Consider the following 27,109-nt stretch of genomic DNA (forward strand, 5'->3'; position numbering starts at 1 on the left):
GCATCAAATTCTCTATCCACCGAAGACAGGATTAAGGTCATGCAAAAGGGCGCAAAGTGCTGGAGTAACTCAGCGGGTCAGGCAGCATCTCTGGAGAACATGGATAGGTGACGGTTCGGGACAGGATCCTTCTTCAGTCACTATAATCTGTTCCATGCAAGTATCCAGGTTATGTTGCAGCATGATGGAAACAAAGTGCTGGAGTAACTCAGCGGGTCAGGTAGCATTGCTGGAGAAAAGGGATTGGTGAAGTTTCGGGTCAGCAGCCTTCTTCAGTTGAACTGTGGAGCTGGCTAACAGACTTATAGTGGAGGGAGGGAAGAAACATGGGGGCGGTGAGAGAAGGGACGGTTTGGGGGATTGATGGGAGATGTGCTCAGCCCTTCGTTTATTCTGGCTGTGTTAATCCCTGTGGGAAAGTTTCACTTTGACTGCGATGGGTATCTCTAACATGAGGCCAACTCCACCTTACTGTTTTTCAGCCCTCACAATGCAAGTCGTCAAGCCAGCAGGATTCTCAGAACTGTCACGATATCCTTTGTTGCTTATCGTGTGAGTATGATCTTAGCTTTATGATCAGCATGGAACTTTATTGATGCATACAATTCCACTTCACTGGCCAGCCCACTGTTGGAATACCTGGCTTTAGAATATGGGAGGAAACCGGAGCACGCGGAGAAAACGCACGCAGTCACAGGAAGAACATACAAACTCCGTACAGACAGCACCCGTGGTTAGGATCGAACCCGGGTCTCTGGCGCTGCTCAGACAGCAATGCTACCGCTGCGCCACTGTATGGCCCTCGTCCCACCTGCCTGTGTTTGGCCCTTATCCCTCCGAACCCATCCTATCCATGTACCTGCCTAAATGTTTCTTAAAACATTACGATAGTACCTGCCCCAACTACCTCCTCTGGCAGCTCGTTCTATACACCCACCACCCTTGGTGTAAAAAAGTGACCCCTCAGGTTCCTATTAAATCTTTCCCCCCTCACCTTAACGAATGAACACTTTTTGCTTTGTTGCAGTGGTGACAGTCCTGGTACCCAGATTGTCACAGAGCAGTTCCAAGTAGATTGGACAACTGTGCTTGTTAGTTCATCCAACGCCATTGTGGTCAGGTTCGATGGGCGTGGCAGCAGTTTCCAAGGGACCAAACTCTTGTACGAAATAAAGGGAAAACTGGGAACCGTGGAAGAAAAGGATCAAATGGATGCTTTGAAGTAAGTTCTTTTTGATGATACAAGGTTCTTCTCTGATGCACATGGATAAATATGTATTGGTAGAAAAAGTTCCTTTTGGGCATTCTTTCATCTCAACTCATTAAACGCGGATTAACTTCGTTATTATTTCTCAAGGGTGGCAGGCAACATGTTGCTTTTAATCAACATCAGGTTGTGCTGAAGATAGACATAAAAAGCTGGAATAACTCAGCAGGTCAGACAGCATCTCTGGAGAAAAGAAATAGGTGACGTTTCGGGTCGAGTCCCATCTTCAGACTGAAGATGAAGATGTCGAGACCCAAAACTTCACCTGTTCCTTTTCTCCAGAGATGCTGTCTGACCCGCAGAGTTACTCCAGCTTTTTATGTCTATCTTCAGCACAGGGTGGGGGGATTGTCCGGATTAAAAAAGATTAAAAGACCACTATTTGCCGGAAAATGATTGGAGGACTTGTACACAGAGACAGTATTTCAGAGTCCCCAGACTTGGTGCCATTTTCAAGTCCCAGTTGCTGCAAATGCAGGGTTCTTGACCTGACGAGGAAGCTCCGATGTTCTTGGTCGGCGTTGCTGGGTCGGTCTGGCCAAGCGTGGCCATTGGTGTCCTCTACCGCTGCTCCACCGCAGCTGCAAGTCACCTCTGGTCCATGCGCTGGGCCTCCTGGAGCAGCTCCCCATCCAGCCAAGCCCCAGGCTGCTGCAGGGCCTCCAGTGGCCCACTCCACCATTTTGTTTTTCTAACCAAAAATAATTTATTCAATAACTTACAATAACATATACAATATTAAAGGGTTCAAAACAAAACCCACCACCACAGTACAAGTAAAACAAATATTCTTAAATCACTATTTCCCCATCCTCGTGCAGGATGCATTCCACACCCCGCGGTGCCCAGCGGTCCTGTAATTCCCCCAGGGCACCCGTGGACAACGCGTAGTCCCTCTCTAACACCACCCGGGCTCGGACATAACCCCGGAAAAGGGGCAGGCATCCCACTCCACCGTTTTTTTTTAACCAAAAATAATCTATTTGATTATTTACAATAATATGTGCAGTAAGAAATAAATCAAAACAAAACCCACCACCATAATATAAGTCAAACAAATATTCTTCAATACTAAATATACTATTATACTATTAGTATTGAAGAATATAAGGATTTCCCCATCCTTATTAAGGATCCATTCCACCCCCCCGCGGTGCCCAGCGGTCTCGGAAATCCCCCAGGATGCTCGTGGACAGCGTGTAGCCCCTTTCTAACGCCACCCGGGCACGGACGTTACCCTGGAAAAGGGGCAGGCAGCCGCCTCGGGCAGAGCCCTCTTCCTCCTGGCGCCGTGACTCACGGATGGCCAGGCCCAGGAGAAACCCAACCAGGACATCTTCAGCCCTACCCTCTCCCCTACGCACAGGGTGTCTAAAGCTGAGGATGGTGGGTGTGAAGTGCAGCCAGAAGGCACCCACTCTACCGTGGTTGTGCCACTGCACTGCCTCCTGCAGCCGGTCATCTATCTGACCGCCTGTCCCGACTATGACTCCCTGCTCTCTAGTCCTCTCTAGAATGATCAGCCATGATCACATTGAATGGCGGTGCTGGCTCGAAGGGCCGAATGGCCTACTTCTGCACCTATTGTCTGTTGTCTATTGTCCGCGGGGCTGGCGGGGGCCAGGCTTGGCAGCTTCCCTCCCCAGGCGGGTTCCGGTTCCAGCGCGGGCGAGCCTGGCCTGCTGTTGAGTATGGCCGTGGCTCACTGGGACCCTTCTGCCCTCGCCCTCGCTCAAGACAGGAGTTCAAGTCCTGCCTTGTCCGATGAGAAAGTTAAATACAACAAAATTTGGAATTAAAACGAGTGTATTAACAATGGTGATATTTTGATGAGCAGAGTTCATTGTGCAGGAGGAGAATGCAATATTCCATAAGCAAACCTGGCCTGATGTCGTTGAATCACAGACCCAGGCAACATGATTGGCTCCAAACTGTTCTCCGACATGGTCTCTGAGTTCAAGGGCAATTAGGAGTGGGCAATAATCTCTGGCCCTCCCTACGATGACCACCTTCCATGGTCGATTAAAACAACCTCTGCCTTTGATAAGTTCATATGGCAAAGGAGCAGGATAAGGCCATGTGGCCCATCTAGTCTACTCCACAATTCAATCATGGCTGATCTATCTTTCCCTCTCAACCCTATTCTCCTGCCTTCTCCATGTAAGCTTTGATGCCCTTACTAATCAAGAATCTGTCAATCTCCGCTGTAAAAATACCCATTGACTTGGCCTTCACAGCCATCTGTGGTAAAGAATTACAAAGATGCTTCACCCTCTGATGCAAGAAATTCCTCCTCATCTCCATTCTTAAGGTACATCCTTTTACTTTAAGGCTGTGCCCTCTGCTCCTAGACTCTCCCACTAGTGGAGACAATGGCAGTAGGTGTTGCACACTTGACATTGAACTGCAGATATGGTAGGATTATGTCCTGTTAGTTTTTCCCATACGGTCTTTTTGTACGTAATTTTGATATTTTTTTCCTCTGACCATAATACCATAAGACAAAGGAGGAGAATTGGGACATTCGGCCCACTGTGCCTGCTATACAATTGGATCATGTCTGATCTATTTTTCCCGCTCAACCCCAATCTCCTTACTTCTCCCTGTAGCCTTTGAACTCCTTACTAATCGAGGACCTGTCAATCTCCGCTTTAAAAATACTCAATGACTTGGCCTCCACACAGCTGTGTATGGCAAAGAATTCCACAGATTCACCACTGACTTTCTTTTGCTCTCTCCTTGTAGAAACCATACATCGTTCTGCTCACAGTTAGCTGGTGAATGCTTTCCATCAAACTGCTGGGGGGAAAAAAACATTGGTACTATTTGGCCATAAAAAGTGCATTTTCCTGGTTTGATCTGTCCGATGCTTTAATTTCAGGATTCTCTTGAGGGAACCTTATGTTGATGCAACCAGGATTGGAGTTTTTGGGCAGGTAATATTGCAATCGTCAAAGTTTTTATCTCTTTACCAAAATTCTCATGGGCTACTGGATGTTCAATGCTGCAGTGGTTCAAAGGTGCTTTTATTGTCACATGTGCGAAGTGCAAACACACAGTGAAATTCTTTCCTGACAAACAGAGAATTGCCATACCCAAGCATATCCCTGATTAGCAATTGTACAGAAGTAGACCACTGACCGCATGTAAGAGGCGCCATGTGTTGGCGCCGTTTTCAAAGTCCAGTCCACGCTCTAGTTGTTATGAGTGTTGTCCAGTCCAGGCAAGCCCCAGGCTGTTGCTGGCCTCCATCCATTGCCTTTCCTGGACGCGACGTCCCTCTCCTCGCCCGTCCACGTTTGTGCCCTGGAGGCACCTCCCGCAGTCGACCACGAGGGCACGGTAGGCCAGACCCTGGTTCCCTCCTCTTCCACTGACCTCACTCCTTGCCCGTTGCGTCCGTCGTCGGCACCGGCTCCGTCTTTCTCGTCTCTGCTCTTCGTGGGACGAGCGGCAGTGGCTCATGTTTTTTTTTCTCTCTTCCTTGGTAATGCAATCCCCTTCTGCTCGTGACTCAGCACTAGCACACATGCTAACAGCCCTGGGTCAAGGCAATAGACAATAGACAATAGGTGCAGGAGGAGGCCAATTGGCCCTTCGTGCCAGCACCGCCATTCAATGTGATCATGGCTGATCATTCTCAATCAGTACCCCGTTCCTGCCTTCTCCTCATACCCCCTGACTCCGCTATCCTTAAGAGCTCTATCCAGCTCTCTCTTGAATGCATTCAGAGAATTGGCCTCCACTGCCTTCTGAGACAAAGAATTCCACAGATTCACAACTCTCTGACTGAAAAAGTTTTTCCTCATCTCAGTTCTAAGGCAGGTGAAAGCAACCAGGATTTCGGAACAGGGAAGGCTTGCATTTCCACAACAATCTCCTTTCATTGTCTCCCAACCCCTTTATTGACATTGAAGCACTTTGAATACGGTCACTGGAGTTATGAAAGAAAATGGCAGCCTTCCAGGCCACGGTGCGCGGGGTCCTATGAGTCGGTGACTGGCTCGGCGGCTCCCCCTGCAGGCAGGTTGTGGGAGTCTCTGCTTCCACCACCCCCCACAGGCAGAGGGTTCCTGATTGCATCTACCCTTGCACCCTTTGACCTTTTAGATTCATTCTCAGATTCTGTCTAAATCTTTTAATAGAGTCATAGAGTACAACGGGTCAATGGTTTCTTTATATCACCTGTACACAGGTACAGTGAATTTTCTGTCATGGAGTCATACAGCGTGAAAACAGGCCCTTCAGCCCAACTTGCCCACGCTAAAAAACATGCCCCATTTGCACTAGTCCCAACTGCCTGTGTTTGGCTCAAATCCCTCTAAACCTGGCCTATCCATGTACCTGTCTAAATGCTTCTTAAACATTGTGTTAGTACCTGCCTCAAATACTTCCTCCAGCAGCTCGTTCCATACACCCACCTCCTTTTGTCTAGAAATGTTGCTGCTAGGGTTCCTATTAAATCTTTCCCCCCTCACATTAAACTTCTGTCCTCTGGTTCTTGACTCCCCTACTCTGAGCAAAAGATTCTGTACGTTTACCCGATCTATTCATCCCATAATTTTGTACTCCTCTTTAAGATCACCCCTCATCCTGCTGCGCTGATGAATAAAGTATTAGCCGGCTCAACTTTACCCGATACCTGTACTGTTTACTTCTAGACACCTCTGATATGGGGAAAAAAGTTACCTACAATCAACCTTTCTTTGTCCCTCAGAATGTTGTACAGTTCAGTTCCCCCTCAGATTCCTCAGATCCAAGGAAGGCAAACCCAGACTAGGCTGTCTCTGTGAGTCAGACTCTCAAGCAAGGTTTATATCAGGGAATTAGAGGTAGCTGTAACAAGGATAATGCAGTAATCTCTGATCTATATAGTGACTGAGCAAAAAAATAATAACATTGAAAGTGTCGATTCCCAATTGGCGCATTCCCAATCTCGTTGTACCCCTGTACAATGACAATAAAGATATATTGTATTGTATTGTCGATGACAAATTTATGAAATGTTTACAGCATGGTTTTCAAGCCTGGTACAAGAGAAGTCCATTTCAGATCTAATAGTGTTCAGTGATAAATGGGTAATTAACTGCCTTTTATCGAAGAGACATCATAACATGACAGAATTTGATACGGAGATTGGAAGTGATTTAGTTCAATCCAAATTCAGGCTTTCAAGTATAAGCACAGCAAACTAGACAATAGACAATAGACAACTAGGAATGTATGTGCAAAAAATAGTGCTGCAGGTTAGGGGCGGCACAGTGGCGCAGCGGTAGAGTTGTTGCCTTACAGCGCCAGAAACCCGGGTTCGATCCTGACTACGGGTGCTGTCTGTACAAAGTTTGTTCATTCTCCGCATGACCGTGTGGGTTTTCTTCGGGTGCTCCGGTTTCCTCCCACATTCCAGGGACGGTTTGTAGGTTAATTGGCTTCGGTAAAGATTACAAAATTGTTCCCAGTGTGTAGGATAGGGCTCGTGTACAGGGGTCACTGGTCGGCACGGACTAGATGGGCCAAAGGGTCCATGCTGTATCTCTAAGAACTAGTCTAAAGAAATGAACAGATACCATTACGGGAGGGACTCTTCTTTAGACTGAGGTATGAGGCGCGAGTTGAATATGTTGGAAACAGTATTAGTAAACTTAGTGGAGAAGCAATATTTAATATTTAAAGAATGAAAGCAAATGAATTTGCAACAATACACATTCCTATTAGACGCACAGACCCAGTAGGTATGATGAACCAACCACAGATCCAGTAAGAAAGGTTGTCCAAACATCTAAAATAAGTTAAAGATAGTATTAGTTTTAAGGAAAAACATTCAGAACATTTCAGAATTCATGAAAGCAGCACCAAATATTTGCTAAATATGGTGAATGTTGAATGCAAGAGTAATCCAATGACAGGAAACAAGTTGTATATATTTTGATACGTAGTCAAGAAGAAATAGATTAACAAAATGCAGGATCCTCACAGACTGAAACAGAAGAAACTAAGAACAAGAGAAGCTGCAGATGCTGGATTTGGGTCAAACCTGGGTAACTGGGACTAGCTTAGAGAAGCATTTTGGGTGTCATGAACGAAATGGGATGGAAGGCCTATATCCACACTGTATTACTCTATGACTCAAGGGGTCTATTACAGTTGTTGTTTTTACACAGGAATATTGTTTAGAAGGCTGGTCTGCCAATGAATGAAGGATATGCTTGTAATAGAGTAAGTAAATGAACAGATTGATTCCTGACATGGGTTGATTGCCCCTGTGAGGAAAGTGGCAGCACAGTGGCCCAGCAGTAGAGATGCTGCCTTACAGCACAAGAGACCCAGGTTCTTCCTGACTTCAGGTGCTGACTGTAGGGAATTTGTACATTCTCCCTGTGACCGTGTGGGTTTTCTCTGGCTGCTACAGTCTCCTCCCTAATTGCAAAGACCTACAGATTTGTAGGTTAATTGGTTTAGGTAAAATTGTAAATTGTCCCCAGTGTGTAGGATAGAACTAGTCTATGGCGGGTTGGCATGGGTTTGGTGGGCCAAAGGGCCTGTATCTGCTCTGTATCTCTAAAGTCTAAAGTCTAAAGGAAGGATTAAGCAGACTGGACCTGTAGTCTCTGGAGTTTAGATCAATAAAAGGGATTAACATTTAAAATTTCCATTCACTTTTCATTCCATTTCCATTTCCATTCCTTCTGTGGCAAACAATTCCACAGATTACCCTCTGACTAAAGAAATTCCTCCTCATCCCCTTCCTAAAAGAATGTCCTTTAATTCTGAGGCTATCAACTCTAGATTTAGATTTTTTAGAGATGCAGCGCGGAAACAGGCCCTTCGGCCCACCGGGTCCGCGCCGCCCAGCGATCCCCGCACATTAACACTATCCTACACACACTAGGGACAATTTTTACATTTACCCAGTCAATTAACCTACATACCTGTACGTCTCTCGTCTTAGACTCTCCCACTAGTGGAAATATCCTCTCCATATCCACTCTATTTCACCATTCACCATTCACCTTTCACCATTTGGTAAGTTTAAATGAGGTCGTCCCCCCTCATCCTTCTAAACTCCAGCGAGTACAGGCCCTCTGCCATCAAATGCTTGTCATATGTTAACCCAATCATTACTGGGATCATTCTCGTAAATATCCTCCGGTCCTCTGGATGATGTTGGCCATGATGTGTGATGATGACGTGGGATGATGTGATGCCCAGAATCAGGGTTCAAGGAGTAAATCAAAGGGAAAGCTTTTCAGGAGCACACACCAGCTTCTTCTGACAGAGTGAAAATATCATCACTATTCCAGTGACGTGTCAATGGGCAGAATTAACTGGTAAATGAGGAAATTATGCCTTTGATTATTGATGTACAATTGAAGTCCTGACACAGTCGCCGTGTGAAAGATTAATTTCTAACTGCTCTCTGCAGGCGTACGGTGGTTATCTGACTTTGATGCTACTCACAACAGAAAACGACTTGGACAAAAAAAATGCCTTATTCAAGTGTGGTGTTGCACTTTCACCAATCACAGACTTTAAACTGTACGGTAAGAATCAACTTACTGAATCTCTTGACACTGTCCACCACACTTACCCTTACTCACCTGATAAACTACAAGTTTAGTTTAGTTTAGATTACTTTTGTTTAGATTACTTTTGTTTAGATTAGTTTAGTTTAATTTAGTTTAGTTTACGTTAGAGCCTCAGAGTGGAAACAGGCCCTTCGGCCCACCGAGTCCGCACCGACCATCGATCAACTGTACATAAATTCTATGTAATCCCAGTTTTGCATCCTATGCACTAGGGACAATTTACGATCGAATGGCGGAGCAGACTCGATGGGCCGAGTAGCCTAATTCTGCTCTTACGTTTTTTGAACTTATGAACTTTGGCAATAGTGGCCCTTGTTCAAAACAAAAGTAAGCAGAGGAAATATTTCAAATCAGTAAAAGTATGAGAGAAACTAACTGGAATGAAAACCAATTGTCAAAGAAGAGAGTGGATGAACTACTGGCCCCGGCTGTTCACTGTCTATATGAACGATGTAGGAGAGGGGACCAAGTGCAACATATCTATGTTTGCAGATGCTGTTAAGCTTGTTGGCAGTGTGAGATGTGAAGAGGATGCAAAGAGGTACATAGACAGGCTATGTGAATGGGCAAATGGAATATAACGTTAAAAGTGTAGATTTAGCCACTCTTGGTAGAAATGAAAGAGGAACATTTTTTTAAAATGGCAAGTGATTGAAAGTGTTATGTTCAGGAGGGCATTTGTGGCCTTGTACATGAATTGCCATAAGGTAATGAGCAGCAGCACAAGCAATTGGGAAATGGGATACTGGCCTTTAATACAAGAAGTGTAGAATGCAGAAGTCAGGATGTCAAACTGTAATTATACAGTGCCTAGGAGGATCCAGCACCTGAAATATTATGTAGAAACAAGGCACTGCAGATGCTGATTTACACAAAAGGACACAAAATGCTGGAATGACTCAGTGGGTCAGGCAGCGTCTCTGGGGAACATGGATGACCTTGTCAGATCGGGACCCTTCTTCAGACTGATTGTGGTAGTGGAGGAGAGGAGGGGGTGGGGCAAAGCCTGGCAAGTGACAGGTGGATAGAGGTGAGGGGAATTTAGAATGGCAATTGGTTGGATAAAGGCCAAAGATGAAAAGAGAAAGAGTGAGATAAGGAGATAAGGATTGAAGAGGTCCAAAATGCAATGCTGACATTTATTTCAAGGGGACTGGAATATTTTTTTAAAAACAGGAATGTAATGCTGAGGCTTTATAAGGCATTGGGCAGACCGCATTTGGAGTATTGTGAGCAGTGTTGGGCCCCGTATCTGAGGAAGGATGTGCTGGTGTTGGAGAGAGTCCAGATGAGGTTCACAGGAATGATCGTGGGAATGATTGGGTTTTTATTTGATAAGCATTTGACGGCACTGGGCCTGTACTCGCTGGAGATTAGAAGGATGAGGGGGGGACATCATTGAAACATCAAATAGTGAAAGGCCTGGACAGAGTGGATGTGGAGAAAATGTTTCCATCAGTGGGAGAGTGGAGGACCGGAGGCCACAGCCTCAGAATAAAAGGACGTGCCTTCAGATTGGAGATGAGGCGAAAATTCTTTAGAGAGTAGTGAATCGACATGTGCATCCAACATGCGTGAAACCTGTGCTCTCTTTGTGCATCTAAACCGCTGTCTCTTTCCTCACAGCATCTGCATTCTCGGAACGATATCTGGGCATGCTCAGCAAAACAGAACAAGGTTATGGGGTAAGTCCGAAGAAAAGTGATGTACTGCCTTTGACCAACATGAATTAACATTATTAAAAGCAGAAGAGCAGAATTTCTGTTATTTAAATGGTTGGAAGAAACGTAATGGGGTGTTTCACACAGCTAAACTACAATTGACAATGTTTCTCAGACAATCCACCTTACCCAGGTACAGGCCCAAAATGATTTTCATGTGTAGAATTTTAAAAAAAAATTCAGGTAACTAGTTGCAGTTTAGATACAGCATGGAAACAGGCCTTTTATGCCACCGAGTGCAATCCAACCATCAGTCACCCGTTCACATTAGTTCTATATTACCCCACTTTTGCATCCACTCCCTACACAACAAGATCAATTTACAGTCCTATTAGCCTACAAACCTGCACATCTTTGGGATGTGGGAGGAAACCGGAGCGCCCGGAGGAAACCCACGTGGTCCACAGGGAGAACTGCAAGCGTACATCACACACAGACAGCACCCAAGGACAAGGTCGAACCAGTGTAATCTTTCGACAATCTCCAAATGCAACATGACAAAGCCGGTGCTGGAAAACTCAGAAATGTAATTGAAACCACTTGAAGCTATCAAGAAGGGTTGACAGAGAGGGTAGTGAGCTAACATTTCAGGTCAGTGGTCTCACACAAACAAAAAATATGCACTATGTTGGAATAACTCAGCGGGTCAGGCAGCATTTCTGGAGAACATGGATAGGTGACGTTACATGCCAGGACCCTTCTTCAGACTGATTGTAAGGGGGACGGGGTGGGGATTAAGACCATGATAAATCAGGGCCGGCAACAGATGACCTCAGGCAGAGTGGTTCCCTGACAGGCTAGGGATGGTGTGATCCCAAGAGGGATACATTATTGCCTAGTGTGGAACTGGTAAATGGACTTTCAATGGGGCAAGGGTGGTTGGGGGGGGGTTGGGAGAGGGGAGTGTTCATATTAGTTTGTGTAAGTCAGAGACCCTAACCTAGAATTAGCCTATCGGAGAACCACCCTGCCCGAGTCACAGGTATCAGCCCTGATTTGTCCCGGTCTTTTCTTGCTTCCAGTTCAGCCCCCGCACCTTGTTCCAGTCTGAAGAAGGGCCCCGAAACAAAACGTCACCCATCCATTTTCTCCAGAGATGCTGCCTGACCCTCTGAGTTACTCCAGCATCTTGTGACTTTCTTTTGGAAAAACCAGCATCTGCTGTTCCTTTTTATTACAAAGGAGATGCAATGCTCCCTCATTAATCTTAATATATCGACCTCATGCTAAATCTTTGTTCCTTTTGGTATTGGTATTTCAGTATCCAAAGTTGTATTCAATTATACAGTTAAAAGGTCACCCTACTTATTCCACAGACCACCTTGTTGTGTAAAATATCTTCAATTTAGAAGGTATTGTCTGTAACTTCAACTTGTCATGCCTGAATATTTACCTTTGTGAAATAATTATATTATCACTAATTTTCTTCGAGGGAAAAATAATATAAAGCAAACAGGAGTCAAACTAATAAAAGCAGCTCTCAGAGATTGTAAACGTTGTACTTGGTGTATTACTTTGTTGAATTATAAGGTGCAAAGGTATACGTTAATCTTTCTGACTTTGATGTGTAATGTTTTACCCACCATTCTGCACACTCACACAGTTCTGTTTAAACTGCCGTTGTTACATACCATCTTTCTACAATCACTTTCATTCAGAGGGATGTTCAGTTGCCTTGACTGCTGTTCCACATTGTGTGTGGGAAGGAAATGTAGATGCTGGTTTATACCGAGCACAGACACAAAGTGGTGGAGCGACTCAGCGCGCCAAGCAGAATCTCTGGAGAAAAGGAATAGCTGACATTTTGGGTCGGAAACCTTCTTCAGTCTGAAGAAGGGTTCTGACCCAAAACAATAGACAATAGACAATAGACAATAGGTGCAGGAGTAGGCCATTCAGCCCTTCGAGCCAGCACCGCCGTTCAATGCGATCATGGCTGATCACTCTCAATCAGTACCCCGTTCCTGCCTTCTCCCCATACCCCCTCACTCCGCTATCCTTAAGAGCTCTATCCAGCTCTCTCTTGAAAGCATCCAACGAACTGGCCTCCACTGCCTTCTGAGGCAGAGAATTCCACACCTTCACCACTCTCTGACTGAAAAGGTTCTTCCTCATCTCCGTTCTAAATGGCCTACCCCTTATTCTTAAACTGTGGCCCCTTGTTCTGGACTCCCCCAACATTGGGAACATGTTTCCTGCCTCTAATGTGTCCAATCCCCTAATTATCTTATATGTTTCAATAAGATCCCCCCTCATCCTTCTAAATTCCAGTGTATACAAGCCTAATTGCTCCAGCCTTTCAACATACGACAGTCCCGCCATTCCGGGAATTAACCTAGTGAACCTACGCTGCACGCCCTCAATAGCAAGAATATCCTTCCTCAAATTTGGAGACCAAAACTGCACACAGTACTCCAGGTGCGGTCTCACCTATTCATTCCTATTACCTATCACCTATTACCATTCCACATTGCTATCCAAGCTTACAACATGCTCCTGTAAAATTCTCAATGGTCCAACGAAACTTTATTGTCACATGTACCGAGGTACAGCGAAATTCCTTTTTTTGCATACTGTTCAGTAAACATCTTGCTAAACATAGGCACCATTATACTTAAGCACAAGAGTGTAGGAATAGTAGATTACACTGAGACAGTACATGTGTCGCCACATTCCCAGCACCATTTTGTATGATCCGAATTCAAAGTTGTTACATTTTTTATTTCTTAACTTGGCCATCTTAAGGTCTGTTGTCCTGGGGGCAGCACTGGGTCGGAGACAGCTTGGCCAAGGTCTGTGTCCACCATTTTATCACTTATTAAATATGTTTGTCTTAAGCATTAATAAAAATGTTCAAAGACAACAAGAAGTGCAAATTAATAATATGACCATTTGTAACAACAAATGTACAACTCACTTAAAAACCTCACAAAGTGTTGGAGTAACTCAGCGGGTCTGGAAGCATCACCGGAGAACATGGACAGGTGACGTTCTGGTCAGGACTCTTCTTCAGGCTGATTGCTGATTGATTGCCATCCTTCTGAAGAAGAGTCCCATCCTGAAAAGACCTATCCTTATTCTCCAGAGATGCTGCCTGGCCCGCTGTGCTCCTCCAGCACTTTGTGTCCTTTTGTTGTAAACCGGCACCTGCAGTTCCTATAATGTTTCCTCACTGAAAAAGCTTTAGTGTTTGAAACTGAATGCATTGCATTGCTTTGATCTGTGTAAAAGAAAATTGTTTTAAAACTGCTTGAAACCTTGATTATTATTCATGAATGTTCCCCCATGTTATTTGGACCCAACAAGATTCTTGGTCCTTAATTCACAGGTGTCAGAAATTCCATATCGAGTGTTAAGACTAAGAGAGGAAGATCTATTGTTAATCCATGGGACTGCAGATGGTAAGTGTGTGACCAAGCATGTACCACATCTTCTCCATGAAGCTCCCATGTCGGATATTGCACAGGGGGTACCTTGAGGCATCAGGAGGCACTGAGTTGCTGCCATACTGCACCAGAGACCCGGGTTTGATCCTGCCTACAGATGCTGTCTATGGAATTTGCACGTTCTCCCTGTGACCACGTGGGTTTTCCCCCGGGTGCTCAGACTCCCCACACTCCAAAGACGTGCAGATTCGTTGGTTAATTGGCTTTGGTAAAGATTGTAAATTGTCCGTAGTGTATAGGATAGTGCCAGCTTACAGGGATCGCTGGTCGGCGCGGACTCGGTAGGCCAAAGGGCCTGTTTCCGCCCTGTATCTCTAAACTAAGCTAAACTAATGATCAATCTAAACTGGGCCATTATCAGCTGATGTGTGCATAGTTTCTCCTGTTTCCGCAGAAGGAAGGAAGACATTCAGCCCATCTGGTCGATGTGGGCGCACAGAGCAATCCAATTCCCGCATTAATTTTCCCACTAACCCATTCTCCCCACATTCTTATCAACTCCCTACAAATTCCACTTACCTCTGGGGGGAAATTAGTTTAGTTTAGAGATTTTTAGTTTAGAGATGGAGCGCAGAAACAGGCCCTACGGCCCACCGAATCCACGCCGACCAGCAATCCCCCTACACTAACACCATCCTACACACTACACAATTTACCGTTTTTCTGAAGCCAATTAACCGACAAACCGGTCGGTATATCTTTGGAGTGTGGGACGAAACCGGAGATCCCAGAGAAACCCCACACAGGTCACGGGGAGAACGTACAAACTCCGTACAGACAGCACCCGTAGTCATTAGCCACGCAATTTGCTTGTCTTTGGGATGTGGGTGGGAACTCAGGGAAATGGTCACAAGAGAGAGCGTGCAAATTCCACACAAACAGCACCGGAGGTCAGGACTGAACCTGAGTTGTTGGAGTTGTGAGGCAGTATCTCGACTAGAAGTGCCACTGCAAACTCTGGGCTGGGAAATGTGATCAATCAGAATTGCTGTTTTCACTGAATGGCTTATTATTGTGCTGTGAATGTCCATCGTTTTATGATCCCATATAAACCGGCAATGCTACCATTATTCTTCGGAGGGAGGGGCGCTCCTGTCAGGGCAGTTTAGGTAGGATAAGCCAAAACCTGGTGGAGTTCAGAGCAAAACACGAAATGCTGGAGGAACTCAGTGGGGCAGGCAGCATCTGCAGAGGGGATGGTTAGGCGATGTTTTGGGACGGGATCCTTTTTAATACTGATTGCAGTAGGGGGTAGAAACCTGGATTAGAGAAGCTTGGGGGGGGGGAGGGGTAGGACAAAGCATGGTGAGTGGTAGGTGGATACAGGTGAAGGGGGGGGTTGATTGGCAGATGGATGGAGTGAATGACAAAGGATTGAGGTGAAAAGGAGATGATGGGAGATGAGATGAGTATACAAAGGAGAGGAAAGGACTAAGGTGATGACCCCGGGTTGGGTTGGGGGGGGGGGGGAGGGAGAGCATAGGAAAGCAAGAGGGGGGTAGGTGGAGTATTGCTTGAAATTGGAGAATTCAATGTTCACACCGTTGGGTTGTAAGCTACCCCTAGCAAAATATAAGGTGCTGATCCTCCAGTTTGTGTGTGGCCTCACTCTGGCAATGGAGGAGGCACAGGACAGAAAGGTCAATGTGGGAATGTGAAGCAGGGTCAAAATGGATAGCAACTGGGAGATCCAGTAGGCCCTGACGGACCGAGCGCACGTGTTCAGCAAAATGGTCGCCGAGTCTACACTTAGTCTCACCGACATGCAGGGGTCGCATCAAGGTCATCAGATGCAGTAGATGGGATTACAGGAGGTGCATGTGAACATCTGTCTCACCTGGAAGGACTGTCGAGGTCGCTGGATGAAGGAGTGGTATAGGGACAGGTGTTACATCTCCTGCGGTTGCAGGGGAAAGGATGGTTTGGGTGGGAAGGGATGAGCGAACCAAGGAGTTGCGGAGGGAGCGGACTCTATGAGAGACGGAAAGGGGTGGAGATGAGGATGACGTGATCGGTGGTGGGGTCGTGTTGGAGGTGACGGAAATGTCGGAGGATGATGTATTGGAATCGGAGGCTGGAGGGGTGAAAGGTAAGGACCAGGGGAACTATATGGCGGGAGGAGGGGAAGCTAGAGAAGGACCATGGTACACAGAGGAGACAAGGTTGTGGGATCCATCTATGACAGCAGTCAAGGCTGAGGGTTCCATCTATGACCACGTCTATTCAAGAAAGAGGACATCACCTCGGCCATAACCGAGGGTATATTCTTGGCTCTCCTTTTGCTGCTGAAAGTCCGCAAACATCTTCCTTGATACTTCTCATTTTGAATGCTGAAACCTATGCTGTGTACCTCCTCTCTTCCTATTCTCTTCCTATTCACAGTTTGTGTTTCCCTCTTTACCTCATCGTTGTCTCTTTCTTTTTCAGAAACTGTCCACTTCCAGCACACGGCAGACCTAATAACCCACTTAATCAATGCAAAGGCTAACTATTCTTTGCAGGTATTGGACCGGTGCATGATTTACAGAGTCGGTGCGTGTATTGAAAGAGGGATGCAGTCCCTTCTCAGGCTTCCAGTGGGGGCTTTAGAACCCCTCCGTTCCCCAGGCAGCCTGTGGATTATTGAGTCCGTAACACGACCACTACCGGCCGGTAGAGTAGAACAGACAGAAACTTTCCCCCCTCGCAGTAGAGAAGGCTGGAAGAAGGTTTGATCGAGATCTGGAGAACCCAAAGTGTTTGCCTGCAGTAAACGATGAGAAAGATTTTCAGTCTTGGAAGATGCAGAATGACAATGATATACCAATGAGGCCAATCCTTTTTTTTTTTCCATCACCAAATGGTTAGTCTTTGGATTGCATGATCGGATCAGTGGAAACGGAGTAAAAATCAACCATTAATGGAGGTTGAACATAGAACAATACAGCAAAGAACAGGCCCTTTGGCCCACAATGTTCATGCTGAACATGCTGCCAAGACCATCACTTATCTGCCTGCATGTAACCCATGTATCTCTATTCCCTGCACATCCATATGCCTATCCAAAAGTCTTCTAAATGCCACTAATATATCTGCTTCAACCACCAACCCCGGCAGCACGTTCCAGGCATTCACCACCCTCTGTGTTATAAATTTGCCCCGTACATCTCCTTTAAACTTTGCCCTTCTCACCTTAAAGCTATGCCCTCTAGATTTCTGACTGTCTACCCTACATGTGCTTTACATAATTTTATATACTTCTATCAGGACTCCCTGCAACCTCCGGCGTTCCAGAAAAAACGATCCAGGTCTGTCCAACCCTCAACCTGCAGCTAATATTCCCGAATCTGGGCATCATTCAAGTAAACTTCCCAAATCCTCCCTATAATGGGGTGATCAGAACTGTACACTATACTCCAAATAGGGCCTAACCAAAGTCCCATAATATATTGTTATGAGGTACAAGAGGTTGAGTGGGGGAGTGGGTCTATTTGTAATGCTGTTTGATACTGTCTCAGTGGGAATAATGGCCTCCTCCTGTCTTTTGGCTCGATGACTCCCCACTCATCCCAGCAGGAATTATCATGCTGCCCCAAAGTCTTTTCACAGGGATCACTGCACAAATATTCCACTGATCCTCAGGCTGACTTCTCCTCTACAACTTGCACTCAACCCATTACCTTGCCTAGAACAGTCCCATTTCCCTGTGTTTATTCTGCCTCTAGAGCTTACCCTAATTTCCTTTCTTCCTGCTCTGCCTTAACATGCAGAGATCCCTTGCCAAAGCTCTCTGCCTTGCTACCCCCACCGCTTTGAGTCATGTCTTAATACCTGTTGCTTTAACCAAGTAGCTCACCCGGCCGAGACACAAAGTGCTGGTGTAACTCAACGGGTCAGGCAGCATCTCTGGAGAAAAGGAACAGGTGATGTTTTGGGTCTGAAGAAGGGTTTTGACCTAAGACATCAGCTATTTCTTTTCTCCAGAGATGTTGCCTGAGCAGCCGAGTTATTTCAGCATTTTGTGTCTATCCTCGGTGTATACCAGCATCTGCAGTTGTTTCCTACACATTTTATCTAGCTCACCTGGACTAATACTTCCTCAGGCGATTTAGTTCAGTGTTAATTTTTTTGCTGTTAATAAAGGCTAAGATGGCAGGCCAAACCCTGTTACAGCACGTTAAATAGGCTAAACGCTGTTAAACAGACTACACTAACTCAGTTGGCCCTGATGGCGTTGAAGCTCAAACAAACATGGCACCGGAGAGAGGCAACTCTTTGCGTGCTCTTCCCAGAGGAGGATCTGCTATCATCTGATGCAATCACCCCACTCTATCCTAATAAATGTCTTATCCACCTGTAAATCTAGCCTGAGTTCTAATCTAATCTGAGGAAAGACATTCTTGCCATAGAGGGAGTACAGAGAAGGTTCACCAGATTGATTCCTGGGATGGCAGGACTTTCATATGAAGAAAGACTGGATAGACTCGGCTTGTACTCGCTGGAATTTAGAAGATTGAGGGAGGATCTTATAGAAACTTACAAAATTCTTAAGGGGCTGGACCGGCTAGATGCAGGAAGATTGTTCCCGATGTTGGGGAAGTCCAGAACAAGGGGTCACAGTTTAAGGATAAGGGGGAAGTCTTTTAGGACCGAGATGAGAAAGTTTTTTTTCACACAGAGAGTGGTGAATCTGTGGAATTCTCTGCCACAGAAGGTAGTTGAGGCCAGTTCATTGGTTATATTTAAGAGGGAGTTAGATGTGGCCCTTGTGGCTAAAGGGATCAGGGGGTATGGAGAGAAGGCAGGTATGGGATACTGAGTTGGATGATCAGCCATGATCATATTGAATGGCGGTGCAGGCTCGAAGGGCCGAATGGCCTACTCCTGCACCTATTTTCTATGTTTCTGTTTCTATGAGTTTTGACTTGATTGTATTTATGCATCGTCAAAAGGTCATAAGTGATAGGAGCAGAATTAGGCCATTTGGCCCATCAAGTCTACTCCGCCATTATCTATCTCTCCCTCCTAACCCCATTCTCCTGCCTTCTCCACATAGCTCCTGACACCCCTTGATGGTATTATCTGTATTCTGCATCTTCCCCTTTGCTCAATCTATTTTACTTGAGTTTCACCTGATTGTGTTCATGTATGGTATATATGACCCGTTTGGGTAGCATGCAACACAAAGCTAAGCTTCTCACTGTATCTCGGTACATCTGGCAATAATAAACCTAAACTTCAATCTAAACCTAAATCTGACGTGACTGGATAGCAAGCAAAACCAAGCTTATCACTTACCATCTCGGTACACGTGACCATAATGGAACATGGAACAGCACAGCACATGAACAGGCACCTTCTGCCCACAATATCTGTGCTGAACATGATACCAAGACCAGCTCTGATCTGCCTGCACAATATCCATAGGCATATGCACGTGCCTGCCCAAACGTCTCCTAAATTCCACCAACGCATCTGCCTCCCCCACCACCCCCGGCAGTAAGTTCCAGGCACCCACCATTCTCTGTGTAAAAAAACCAAGCCCCGAACATCATCTTTCCTTTATCCTGTATATCTTCAATAGACAATAGGTGCAGGAGGAGGCCATTCGGCCTTTCGAGCCAGCACCACCATTCAATGTGATCATGGCTGATCATTCTCAATCAGTACCCCGTTCCTGCCTTCTCCCCATACCCCCTGACTCCGCATTCAGAGACTTGGCCTCCACTGCCTTCTGAGGCAGTGAATTCCACCGATTCACAACTCTCGGACCGAAAAGGTTGTTCCTCATCTCCGTAGTAAATGGCCTACCCTTTATTCTTAAACTGTGGCCCCTGGTTCTGGACTCCCCCAACATTGGGAACATGTTTCCTGCCTCTAACGTGTCCAACCCCTTAATAATCATATATGTTTCGATAAGATCCCCTCTCATCCTTCTAAATTCCAGTGTATACAAGCCTAGTCGCTCCAGTCTTTCAACATATGACAGTCCCGCCATTCCGGGAATTAACCTAGTGAACCTACGCTGCACGCCCTCAATAGTAAGAATATCCTTCCTCACATTTGGAGACCAAAACTGCACACAGTACTCCAGGTGCGGTCTCACTAGGACCCTGTACAACTGCAGAAGGACCTCCTATACTCAACTCCTCGTGTTACGAAGGCCAACATTCCATTGGCTTTCTTCACTGCACCATTGGTGACTCAATGTATAGCCTTTCTGCTGTCTGGGTAGCACACAACAAAAAAGCATTTCACTTATACCTTACTTGATTAGCACAGGTGTCATGGGTTATGGGGAGAAGGCAGGAGAATGGGGTTGAGACGGAAAGATAGATCAGCCATGATTGAATGGCAGAGTAGACTTGATGGGCCGAATGGCCTAATTTTGCTCCTAGAACTTATGAACCTTGGAACATGTGACAATAAACTAAACTAGACTTAAAGCTATGCCCTCTGGTATTTGATATCTGTACCCTGAGGGAAGAAAAAAATGTTCTGACTTTCTAGCCTATCTGCGCCCCTCCTAATTTTACAAACCTAAACGTAAACCTTTGCCCGAGTACATCTGACGTTATTTACTCTCTTGCAGATATACCCGGATGAGGGTCACTTCATGGAGAAGGCATCAGTCAAACAGCACCTGCACAGGTCCATTGTACGGTTCTTCGAGAAATGCTTTACTGCCCCTGACAAGGCCCCGTTAAAAACAGAAGTGGAGGAGGAAGAGGACGATTAGACTTTTTGAGCTGGGTGCCAAGCACAAGACATCTCTTTTATAGATACGACTGATTTTTGTTTTTTTCCGATACAGTGTTATGTTAGCATGTTTCAGAGACTGAGCAACTTCACCGGTGTCTCCGCTTCGCCATAGGAAGAGGCTCCAGCATGAGATCCAAAGTCGGCATTGCCGACTGTACCAGAACGACTGACGTCCCCCCCCCCCAACATCCCAACAACAACCCCACCCTCCTCTACCGAGTGGTGTCAGCTCCTGCCCTCTCTCCCTTGAGACTGGGCGCAAGGGATATAAAATGCCCCCAATGGATGGCTGAGGAAAGAAGTCTAGCAGGGCGAGATTACAGTGAATGGCTTGTCAAATACACCCGGACATCAGCAACAATGAACTCAACGCCCAATTCACATCGACAAGACGGTCTTGATATCCATGGCAAATAGCACAACGGCATCAAAGCGATTCAACTTGCAGGGGCACCTCCGCTATTCATATCTCGTGTTCACAAATCGTCGGAGCAGAATTAAGTTGTTGGGCCCATTGAGTCTACTTCAGGTCTACCACTTTCAAGTGTCCAACTTCCCCTCGACCAGTGGTATCCTCAGCGGTCCAAGCTGAAGGCTGACACATCACCTCCACCTCAGCCATGATCAAGGTGAATGGCGGTGCTGGCTCGAAGGGCCGAATTACCTACTCCTGCACCTATTGGCTATTGTCTACTGCCCCTCCTGCCCGATTGTGCCAACCACTCCTGTCGCCCGTACGTTGCCTCAGTGCCCTTCTTCAAGGGATTGGCCAGGCTGCCCACCAGCTCCATTCACGAGGTAGACCATCTCCATTATGGCCAACAACGGGAAGGTTCTGCTGATAATCCCAACCTTCTGAACCATGTACTGATCTGAGCCCCACCCCCATCGCCTCAACGAACCGAACTCCCTCTCCCAACACGGTTGTTTCTCCTGTTCATTTTCATGGAAGCAGTAACGACGAAACCCAGCTCCGGCTCTCGGCCGTCGAATCGTTTGCTCGTTACTTCAATGAATGTATGTCCCAGTTGCCGGCTATAACATGACAGAGTTCTCAATGTACTTCTTACGTATTTCTGTGTCGGTTTTTCTAAAGGTCATCAGTGCATGGCAGTGCGGCACTCCATCCATGCGCAGTTGCAAGGTGCTTGCTTTAAGTGTGCTGTGGGAAGTGGACAAGTCTTATTTCTTTGCACAGTGGCTTCTGAGTTGCTTTCTCCCCCATCGCACTTTCTCGCTCACTTGCCGATCATTTTCCGGTAACATTTCTTTAATCCTCTGAGCCGATAAATCACCGATAAATCACACTGCAGAAACTTAACAGCTCATTTAACAGCCCTGTTGGTCCTGTGAAGCAAAGATGCCGGAAATCAGAGGATAAATTGCGACCAGTTCTCACTAGTGATTTGCTACTGTAAAATACAATTTGGTGTTGAATATGAAATAACCAAGCAAGATGAACAACAGTATCCAAAGTGCTAATGTGTTCTATAAAAAAAATAGAAAATAGCTTCCGAACCTCTCTCATATAAGCTTTAATGATTCTGTAATACATTGCGATTTTGTTTAAAAAAGATATAGAATTGAACATCATACAAACCTTGAAGCCTACACCATCTGTACTATTTGTGATGCCTAACTATGCTACACCTGTATCCCTCTGCTCCTTTCCTCTCCACATGCTGGTTAAACATGGTAATTAGATCTGCCTCCACTACCCTCTCCAGAAACTCATTTAAAATATTCACCACCCTCTGTGCGAAAAACTTACTTCTCACAGTTATTTTAACTTGCTCCCCTCCCACTTTAAATCCGTGCCCACTGGCTCTGAACTCTCCTGGCCTTGGAGAATGATTCAGGTTTTCTACACAAAAGGATACAAAGTGCTGGTGTACCTCGGTAGCTCAAGCAACATCTCTGGAGAACATGGATAGGTTTAGTTTCGTTTATTGTCACGTGTACTGAAGTACAGGGAAAGGCTTTTTGTTGCGTGCCATCCAGTCAGCAGAAAGACTATACATGATTACAATCGAGCCGTCCACAATGTAATGTTTAGCTTGGAGACCCGTCTGAAGAAGGGTCTCGACCTGAAATGTCACCAACCCATGTTCTTCAGAGCTGCTGCCAGACCTGCTGAGTTACTCCAGTGCTTTGTGTTCTTTTGTGTATTAATCGGTTCTTTTTTTTTTCATTTAGAGATACAGCGCGGAAACCGGCTCTTCGGCCCACCGAGTCCGCGCCGCCCAGCGATCCCCGCACATTAACACTATCCTACACACACTAGGGACAATTTTTACATTTACCCAGTCAATTAACCTACATACCTGTACATCTTTGGAGTGTGGGAGGAAACCGAAGATCTCGGAGAAAACCCACGCAGGTCACGGGGAGAACGTACAAACTCCGTACAGACGGCGCCCGTAGTCAGGATCGAACCTGAGTCTCCGGCGCTGCATTCACTGTAAGGCAGCAACTCTACACCCCTTTGTTTCTACAATCAGATTCTCTATACCATCTACACCCTTCATAATTTTGTAAATCTCTGTAATGTCAACTCGCAACCTCTTACATTCCAGTGGGAATTGACGCGGCGTCCTCTAATCTCTCCTTGTAACTGCAGCCTTCCTTTCTGAGCAACATTCTGGAGAATCTCTTCTGCATTTTCTCTATTGTTGCCAAATCCTTCCTGTGTTGTGTATTTACACAATACTCTAAGTGTGCGCGGTCTAAACAACGTTTTGTACAACAGCAACGTGACTCCCCCACTCAACACCTCAACCAAGGAAGGCAAACATACCAAATGTCTTGAAGGAACTTAAAGCAATTTGTTTTGTGATCAAGATTTGTGGTCGTGATCATGTTTCTTGATTCCAGCACGTGCAGTCTCCTGTAATACCAAATCCCTACCCTATCCTGCTGTGCCATCACATTCCACACACTATGCACCTGCACCCTAGGGAATCTACACACATCAATGTTTGTAAGGTCATGATGGTATGGTTAACTTTTTTAGGTACCCTGAAAATAAACAGGCGGGAAAAAAGGATTGCAGCATCTTGGCCTTTCATTTATTGCTCAGAGGATTAAAAATGCAGATATTTCCTTTAAAATCACCACCTTGGATGTTTCGAGTGTTTTGCCCATTGATGTCATAACTGGATAATTTTGCAAATTTGCACAGCTTCTGGGGAGATATCTTATCTTTTTTTGCTCTAAGCTCTCTCGTTTTAGAAGATTAATAAAGATATTGTTGCAAATTTGCCTTGAACAGCAGGTAGACGTATATGGAGATAGGTTTGGTTCGGAATAATAACAATGTGCATAAAAACGGAAAAGATCAGTGAAGGTTTTAAAGGCTAAGAGGTGACTATTCTGGGGACTTTGCAAATACTGGGCTTGTATTCTTTCGAGTTTCACAGTTCGAGGAGTCAACAGGTTGATGTGTTCAGAGATTTCCCCTGTTGGGAGTGAGGGGATCGCAGAAGAAGGACTCAAAGCCTTAAAATTAGAGCCAGGAAATTCAGGAGCGATGTAGGCTGCTCCACGGATCTGATACTGACTGACTGTGATGATAGAACAGGATCAATCAGTGCCTTCGAAAGGGAATTGGAGAGGCACAAGGCAGGCATGTTAATTTATAACTTACACTGATTCTGAAGGAGGCTGGTTGGCCCATCAGATCCATGCTAGCTCTCAGCAGGGTGGCACAGTGGCACAGTGGTAGAGTTGCTGCCTTACAGCAGCAGTGACCCGGGTTCGATCCTGACTACGGGTGCTGTCTGTACGTAGTTTGCACGTTCTCCCTGTGACCTGCGTGGATTTTCTCTGGGATCTCTGGTTTCCTCCCACACTGCAAAGACGTACTGGATTATAGACAATAGACAATCGTTGCAGGAGGAGGCCATTCGGCCCTTCGAGCCAGCACCGCCATTCAATGTGATCATGGCTGATCATTTGATCATTTGTAGGCTAATTGACCTGGTATAATTGTAAATTGGCCCCAGAGTGTGTAGGATAGTGTAAATGTATGGTCGGCACGGACTCGGTACGCCTTAGGGCCTGTTTATACGCAGTGTCTCTAAACTAAGCTAAAACTAAGAGTTATCCCATTCTCCATCTCCGTTATCCCTATATCCCTGCAACCTATTCCACTCAAATGTGCTCATAAACTTCCCTTTAGATTATTCTTGCCGTTAACCCACACTAAGGGATAATTTGGAGTGTCTTTGGGATGTGGGAGGAAACCAGAGCACTGGGAGAAAGTATAATCTCCATAGAGTCATAGCCATGTGGAAACAGCCCTTCGGCCCAACCTGTCCATCTACACTGGTCCCACCTGCCGGTGTTTGGCCCATGTCCCTTAAACCTATCCTCTCTGTGTAGCTGTCTAAATGTTTCTTAAAAGTGCTTCCAAATGGAAAGTCAGATGGAAACAAAGTCTCTGGAGCCCAGAGGCAGCGGCACTAACTGCTGCGACTTTACGCTGCCCAAATAAAGAGAAAGAACAGGGAAATGTGACTCAATGGAGCGTTCTTGGATTTCATTGTCCAAATGAACAACTGGCCCATACCAATCTATTTTTGTGTGCGTGGGTATTAGGACATCATTGTACTCATCCCCAAATTTAGTTTGGTTTAGAGATGCAGCGTGGAAACAGGCCCTTCGGCCCACCGAGTCCGCACCGACCAGCGATCCCCGCACACTAACACAAGTCCCACACTCACTAGGGACAATTCACATTTATACCAAGCCAATTAAGCTGCAACATCCTTGGAGTGTGTGAGATCATCCACGCAGGTCAAGGGAAAACATACAAACTTCGTACAGACAAGCACCCATAGTCAGGATCGATGCCAGATGGCGCTGCAAGGCAGAAGCTCTACCACTGCGCCACCGCCCTTGTTGGCCACATCTGCGATATAACTACAACCAGTGGACGATATGCTTACAGGTACTCAAAGACAAGTTTCTTTCCCACCCTTTAACTTGAAAATGGACCTCTTCCAATCTCAACTCCTCTCCCCTTTCAGAAACCTTTCAGTAACAGCACGTTATGGGCACATGCGAACAGCACTCACTTTCAATACTATGGGCCTGCACATAACTCCCTCCAAACCTGTTGAGCTTTAAATCCCTGGTTTCAGTGCCTCCCCCCCTCATGGCATTTGGCTACTTCTTAAGCCAATGTCGACCTCGACAACCCGTGCCCCCAAAACCTAGCCGCAGGTCCTGAATACTCCCTGTGGGAAGAAACCCCACAAGAGATTGTTCTTGATGAACCCCCTACCCCAGTTCTAAATATCACCACTCTGTGGCATCCAAGGTCATCTTTCTCCAGTGTGGTGACTAAGGGTGTGTGTGGGACTTAAGAAGAAGAAGGAGCCAGACTATCAATGTGCTAATTAAAATATCCATTGCAGTCCATTGTTACCATCCAGATGCTAACAAGTTACCATTGGACTACCAGCCCTGTGCTATAACGTTATAGTTCAGTCACACTCACATTAAAAACCCATGTTAGTAAACGTTGCTGTCTAAGTATCAATAACTATACTATAGATGCATTTATGCCATTGCTTTAAACATCTCATTTTCATCAATGCTCTGTATGTAAAACTGTCTCACTGTACTTAAGTGAGTTGAAGATCTCATTTCCTACCAAACTTACTAAATAAATGATATTAAATCCTGAGATCCCTCAATTTGTGGGACTGGCTTGTATTTATTTCTGCCAAAGAGGTTTCATGTTGCATCTGAGGATTGTAGATGGTAATTCAACCAAATTATTGCTCTTTGGAGTCTACTTCAATGTCCGAGACCCTTACCGATCTTGAAAAATAAAAACACTCAAACCACCCCCCTTGTAGCAGCCCAGGTACTAGATGCAGCTGCTGCTCTTATACCTCCTCCCTCGACTCCATCCAGGGACCCCGATAGTACTTCCAGGTGAGGCAGAGGTTCACATGTACCTCCTCTACCCTCACCTACTGCATCCGCTATTCCCAGTTTGGTCTCCTGTACGTCGGCGAGACCAAGAGTAGACTCGCCGACCATTTAGCTGGACACTTACTGGACACTTAGGTCTGCCGAAGTCTACTGGATCTCCCGGTTGCCAGCCATTTTAACTGCCATTCCCATACTGACCTTTCTATCCTGAGCCATTGCCAGAAGGATGCCACATGCAAATTGGAGGAACAACACCTCATATTTTGCTTGGGTAGCTTACAACCCAGCGGTATGAACGTTGAATTCTCCAATTTCAGGTAACTTCCACATGCACTCCCCTCCCTCCTCCCCTTGCTTGCACCCCCACCCCCACCCCCCCACCTCCTCCTCCTTCCTCCACTA

General features: G+C 45.9%; 1 protein-coding gene across 5 annotated transcripts in view; it reads left to right on the top strand.

Annotated features, from left to right (window-relative positions):
* Window positions 1–26,453, top strand: part of dpp6a (dipeptidyl-peptidase 6a) — a 918,316-nt gene extending 891,863 nt beyond the window's left edge. For all 5 annotated transcript variants that reach the window (XM_078424689.1, XM_078424708.1, XM_078424702.1 and 2 more), the window contains exons 19-26: window positions 483–552; window positions 1,028–1,222; window positions 4,149–4,203; window positions 8,691–8,808; window positions 10,480–10,538; window positions 13,903–13,975; window positions 16,448–16,521; window positions 20,592–26,453. In XM_078424689.1, the coding sequence (XP_078280815.1) occupies window positions 483–552; window positions 1,028–1,222; window positions 4,149–4,203; window positions 8,691–8,808; window positions 10,480–10,538; window positions 13,903–13,975; window positions 16,448–16,521; window positions 20,592–20,738 (791 nt within the window). In that variant the 3' untranslated portion in view covers window positions 20,739–26,453. The remainder of the gene's footprint in view (window positions 1–482; window positions 553–1,027; window positions 1,223–4,148; window positions 4,204–8,690; window positions 8,809–10,479; window positions 10,539–13,902; window positions 13,976–16,447; window positions 16,522–20,591) is intronic.
* The last annotated feature ends 656 nt before the right edge of the window (window positions 26,454–27,109 follow it).

The sequence above is a fragment of the Rhinoraja longicauda genome, chromosome 2 (genome assembly GCF_053455715.1).
Source record: "Rhinoraja longicauda isolate Sanriku21f chromosome 2, sRhiLon1.1, whole genome shotgun sequence".
Lineage (NCBI taxonomy): Eukaryota > Metazoa > Chordata > Chondrichthyes > Rajiformes > Arhynchobatidae > Rhinoraja > Rhinoraja longicauda.